Here is a 5,707-nt window from a genome sequence, read left to right as displayed (position 1 = left end):
ACAGTTTGTGATATCTTTACACACAGTTTATTGATGCCGCTGACTTTTTTTTTTTTTTTTGAGACAGAGTCTTACTCTGTCACCGAGGCTGGAGTGCGGTGGCACAATCTCGGCTCACTGTAGCCTCCACCTGCCGGGTTCAAGTGATTCTTCTGCCTCAGCCTCTCAAGTAGCTGGGACTACAGGCATGCCTCACCATGCCCTGCTAATTTTTGTATTTTTAGTAGAGACGGAGTTTCACCATGTTGACCGGGCTGGTCTCGAACTCCTGACCTCAGGTGATCTGCCTGCCTTGGCCTCCCAAAATGCTGGGACTACAGGCGTGAGCCACTGTGCCTGGCCGATGCTTCTTGAGATAAGAGGGCAGATGAGTAAGCAGAGGTCCCAGCCAGGAGAGTGACTTACCAGGAGTCTCACAGGCAGCAAATGGCAGAGTCAGAGCCAAACTCAGGCCGTCTGACTTTCAAGACCATTACACCATATTGCCGCCTTCTTGGCTTCTCTTATTCTTTGCAGTAATTTTCCTGAATGTATGTCCTTGTCGGAATTCCTGCAGAGGGTTAGTATGGGCTGGACCCTGAAAAGTGCATTCCTGTTCTCAGCTGCTCTCAGAACTTTGTCCCCAACTCCCTCCCTAGTTTTTCTGCCCTTACCCCCGTCACTTCCATTCAAGCCCCAATGGATAGATTTCCTGGGAGCCCCAAAATGCTCTGTGAATGGACTTGAGTGAGATAAAAAACATTTTCTCCCAGACTTGAAATTCACTTTCCCCAATCCTATTCATATATACAGTCCCTACCAAAAACCATTAACATGTTCTGCAAGATGAAGCATATTCAGGTACATTTCATAAGTTCCTTTTCACCAATCACATTCTATAACTTAAAAAAAACCCTCTATCCTTAGTGCCTTCCATATTTTATGCTATTTCTACCATCGTTGATTTTTTTGTATATGCATAACCATCTTATACCTGCTGAGAGGGCATGATCATTCTAAAAATATACTCCACCCCTAGGAAGTACACCTGTACAGGTAAAGGCTCCATTGTTCCATTGATAATTTTTTAGATTTAAATAAAATTATCAAACCTTGTGTGCCCATGTGTGGAGTGTATGTGTGTGTGTGAGAGAGAGAGAGAAAGAATGAGAGAGAGATGTGGGGGCTTGGAGCAGAGGTTGGTGAAGGGTGGGACATAATAAACTAAGTGCTTGCTCTGTATCGGTTTCCCTGATGTAACTTCCTGATTGGCATCTCTTATAGGCTGATGCACACTTTACCTCTCTTACTGAATCCTCCCAGTGCTGTGGGAGGAGAGACCAGTTTTTCTGAAGCAGGCTCCAAGAAGCTAAGTGACTTGTCAGAGAGCTGGGATTTGGAGCCAAGTACTTTGACTCCAAAGTTCATGTTCTTAACCACTTCATGGTGATGGATAAGTAAATATACCTACACCAGGGAGGAATAAACAAACCTTATTTCCTTGAGGAAATAAGGATGGGAAAACTAACTTGGAGAGTGTCAATGTCTTTCAGCCAAACCCCCCCAGGAACACATTGCAGATAAATTAATTGGGTTAGAGTTGATCAAAGGGTACAAAATTTCAGTGGAGGAATAAATTCAAGAGCTCTATTTGGAAAAAAATTGGGATTGTGACTAGTTGCAATTGTTGCAGTGAGTGAGAACACACCATGGGAGATCCATGAAGCAACTCAGTAGAAGGAAATTAGAACTATTCCAGCATTTGGGCTTCAGTTGGGTCATTTGGGGAGGATCCAAGAAAGGGTTTGCTGTGTTGGATATTATCAGAAAGCAGGGGCAAGTCCGTGGTTGTGTATTTCAGTAAGTTTTATTTGTTGGGAGGGAGACTAGCAAGAGAATAAAGCTGTAATTGGGAAGACATAGCAGTCACTAATTTTAGCCAAGAAAGCAGGTGTTTGATTTTTTGTGGGTGGCACAGTGACCTTGTTTTTGTGCATAGACAAAATTATGCAGTGGCCTTGGCTTGCCTCATTTTATCATGGTCTCAGAGTGACCCTATGAGGCTGGTATTCGGTGAGATTGTTTATGCCTAATGGGAGAATAGTTGAGCCTAATTGTGAGTGCCTCACCAGCTTCTGTTGCTCTGTTCTTTTTTCAAGAGGAACTCAGGGTAGAAACCTCTAGAAAGTAGGGCATGACAGTACCATTTCTCCAAACTCCAGGATTTTGCTATTTGTGTATTAACAATGTGGAGTGGGAGGGTGTGCTGGGGGAAGGGTTGGTTGGAGAAGGGTATGGGATCTCTGTGTTTCTCGGCAAGGCTGCCTTTCTCTGCAATGTTTCTGGATCCCTTCATGGGATCTGGCCACTTGAGCCTTATAATACAATAGCAAACACAATAGTCTACAGCTACCCTCCTTTGGGGTTCTTCTTTGATTCGGTCTCACTTATGCAAGCTGAGAAGGAACTGGAAGAGGCGTTAGAGGAAATACTAGACCCAGAAGGAAAAAGGAAATTGTTCCATCAATAGAAAGGAGAAACCAGCTTAGTTTCTAATTCCTCAACCACAACACAGGTTGTCAGATTGGTTGGGGTGGGGGTGTGAGATTGAGAGGAGACTAGATTTTCAAGTTCACATGACTAGTATTCCTTTTCTTTATGGGTAGCCAGAAAATATCTGATCTTCTACTTAAAATAGAAGCAGTTCCTGTTTATTCCAGCTGCTGTAGACAAAGAAAAGCTACAAGGCTGACAAGTAGGAGCAGTGGGCTTGTAAACATTAAATGACAAACTGTTTGCCTGCTAGGAGCCTGTGGAGCAATCTAGGGAGGGAAATGGCCAGCCAAGAGAGCATGATGACCTGCCTGGTGTTGCAATCAAGTAAAACTTGCGCAAATTAGCCTGACACATTTTTGGTGTTAGGTAGTAATTATTCTTTGCCCACCTGATAAGCAGGCCAACTGTTGAAGAAGGAAACTTCACAAGAGAGTTGTGTCTGGGCCTGTCTCATGCTCAGCAAGCTGCCAGGTCCCTAGAGCCAGCCGCCTGGCTCGTCTTTGCCTCCCTGGTTTGCTGGGGCTGGGGCTGGGGCTGAGCCTGGGCCTGCCTGAGCATTGGCTTGGGGCCACTTCCAGTCCCTGGAGCCAGAAGGAAGAGGGGCAAGGCTGGGCCTTCAGGGAAGGTGGAGGGAGATGGGAGCAGGAATTGGGCAGAACAGAAACTGTCCTGAGGTCAAAACAGGAGAGCCCTGTAGAGGGAAGCGCAGGACTCCTGAATGGCCGAACTCTGCAGGGTGATCCTCAGACCTCGTTTCTGTCTTATCTGAAAAATGTGTCCTCCTCAAGTGTTGGAGCCCCAGGACATAGTGGGTGCCTGTGTTTAGGACCTCATTTTTTTTTTGGAAGGAGCAGAGCCTACCTCCATTTACAGCAGACTTTGCACCTTCTATAAAGGAGGAGGCTGAGGCTCCAGGAAGGAAGCTACCTGGAGAGGGGGCAGGGGGCAGGGGCTCACTGAAGGCCCTTTCTCTTTTAGTTGTTGCTTGGTAAGGAAGTCAGGGGATAAGATTGAAGGAGCAGCAGGTGGGCCATCTTGTCCCACAATGGCTCTTTCACGCTGCCACTGCTGTGCTGGAATCCACCAACTAGAGATCAACCTCAGTTATCAAGAACATGTCATAGAGATTGAGAGAGTGGAGATGAGTTGTCACCCACTCCTTAGTATGAATTGGTTTCCAAAAAGGCCTTCCCCTGACCTAGCCGAGATCCAATCATAAGACGGGAATTTTGCATGTAGAGAGAATCTTGGAGCATGAAGCCCTGCAAGGGAAGGTGGGAGTGGGTTTGGGGCAGGAATTGCTTAGGCAGTGGGGAGATGAGGGCACTGGGAAGCCCAGTGAGTGGTGGAGCAAAAGGCACCAGAATACACAGGGGAGAGTGTGGGGAGGGAGATGAGAGCACGGCTGTTTTAAAGCTTTGCCCAGAGGAAGTTCCTTCCCTCTCCTTCCATCTTCTCAAGGACCACAGAGAGAACCTTTTCAGCCAAGCACAGGTGTCATTTATCTCGATATCCCATGATCTTCATTCAGGAGAGACAAGGGGGTCAAGGAGAGGAGAGCTGGCTGTGCTGTCAGGACACGGACCTTTGGCTCCCTCTCCTGGGAATCAGGGATTGGGCTCCTGCACCTGCTTTACAACCAAGGCAGGTCCCCTCCAATCCTTGTCCCTCTGCTGCCCCACCACTCAGCCTCACTCACAGGTACCTGGTGGGGACATGGGATGGGGGTGCTGCCTGCGTCTGAGTCAGCTGGGAGCAGGACACCAAAGTGGCAGGTATGTTTTCTTCATGAAGGACACACAGTTCTGCAGTTAGCATTGGCGAGGTTTCCACTGCTTCCAATTGCAAGAGGAAAAGGATTTGAAGAGCCTTAGTTTCATCACTGCTTCTGGGGTGAGTGTAGCAGGAGCGAAAAGTAAAAGTGAGCGTAGAAGTTCCCACCGTTCAAGTGTATCAAGTGTATGGCGGGGTTTGCCAGCATCCAGCAGGAAGCCACACCCTGCGTCTGCAGTTTCTACCTCCTCCACTTTAATTCCCAGGCTTTAGGCTTTTCTGCTGGAAAACTATTTTGTTAGACTCATATACGACATTGGTAAAAATGAAAGCGAACAGATTTTAAAGCTCTCTTTATTTATAAGACTAGACAAATGTTGAGTTATAAGAATTTCCTTCAGGACCACAAATGGAAACAGTTCAGATGAGAAATATTTTGACAGTAAACAGAAATCCCTGTAAATCATCCCATTCTATTGGCTGGCTTGCTTCTCTCCAGTTTGAAATGGTCTCAAGCTGAGACCATTCAGGGCAAAGACTGAGTAAATATATAACAGGCACCTTGTCTGTCCACAGAAATCCCCACACTTTCTTTTGATTGTTTGGAGACAGAGTCTGGCTCTTTCATCCAGGCTGGAGTGCAGTGGTGTGATCTCGGCTCACTGCAACCTCTCTCTCCTGGGTTCGAGTGATTCTCCTGCATCAGCCTCCCAAGTAGCTAGAATTACAGGCACCTGCCATCATGCCTGGCTAATTTTTGTATTTTTGTAGAGATGGAGTTTCACCATGTTGGCCAGGCTGGTGTTGAACTCCTGACCTGAGGTGATCTGCCCGCCTCGGCCTCCCAAAGTGCTGGGATTACAGGCAAGAGCCACAACGCCCAGCCCACACTTTTAATTAATGGATAATTGAGGCTACTAAACACATACCACTCTGCAAGGTATGAAAGAAAATTTGAACCACTGTTAAGAATTATTCTGGAGAATAAAAGGATCTGAAGGTGGCATGAAGAGAATCACCTATCTCCATACATGGGAGCTACTCTAGAAAGAAATGCAAAAGGTATATTTCAGTAATGTTTTCCTGGCTTCTCTGTTCCCCTGACAATACTGAGATGAATAGAAGCCTTGGAAGCTTCTTTTAGATAACGGTAAGAGATACGGGCAGATTGCTAGCTAAATACAGCTCTGGGTTAGTGTGGTAACACAGGTTCCTTCGAATGCATTTATTTTCCCAGATTAAAAATAAGCAGGGATGAAAGTAGTTATTATGCGTTTTTCAAATTCTCTTTTCAACAGTCTATATAAATGTTGCAGAATCCTAGACTAGGATGAAAAGTAGGAGTCATGGGAACTGCAGGAGCCTGAGATCCTAAAGGAAGTCCGTACCATCTGACTTG

The 5,707-nt window shown here is 46.2% G+C and overlaps 1 protein-coding gene across 1 annotated transcript in view; it reads right to left on the bottom strand.

Annotated features, from left to right (window-relative positions):
- Window positions 1-472: 472 nt before the first annotated feature.
- The window catches only part of UPK1B (uroplakin 1B), a 41,238-nt gene continuing 36,003 nt past the window's right edge, over window positions 473-5,707 (bottom strand). Inside the window, exon 8 of the mRNA XM_011940663.1 lies at window positions 473-550. Within this exon, the coding sequence (XP_011796053.1) occupies window positions 473-550 (78 nt within the window). The remainder of the gene's footprint in view (window positions 551-5,707) is intronic.

The sequence above is a fragment of the Colobus angolensis genome, unplaced genomic scaffold, assembly GCF_000951035.1.
Source record: "Colobus angolensis palliatus isolate OR3802 unplaced genomic scaffold, Cang.pa_1.0 Scaffold190, whole genome shotgun sequence".
NCBI lineage: Eukaryota > Metazoa > Chordata > Mammalia > Primates > Cercopithecidae > Colobus > Colobus angolensis.
This window is presented reverse-complemented; position numbering and strand designations above follow the sequence as displayed.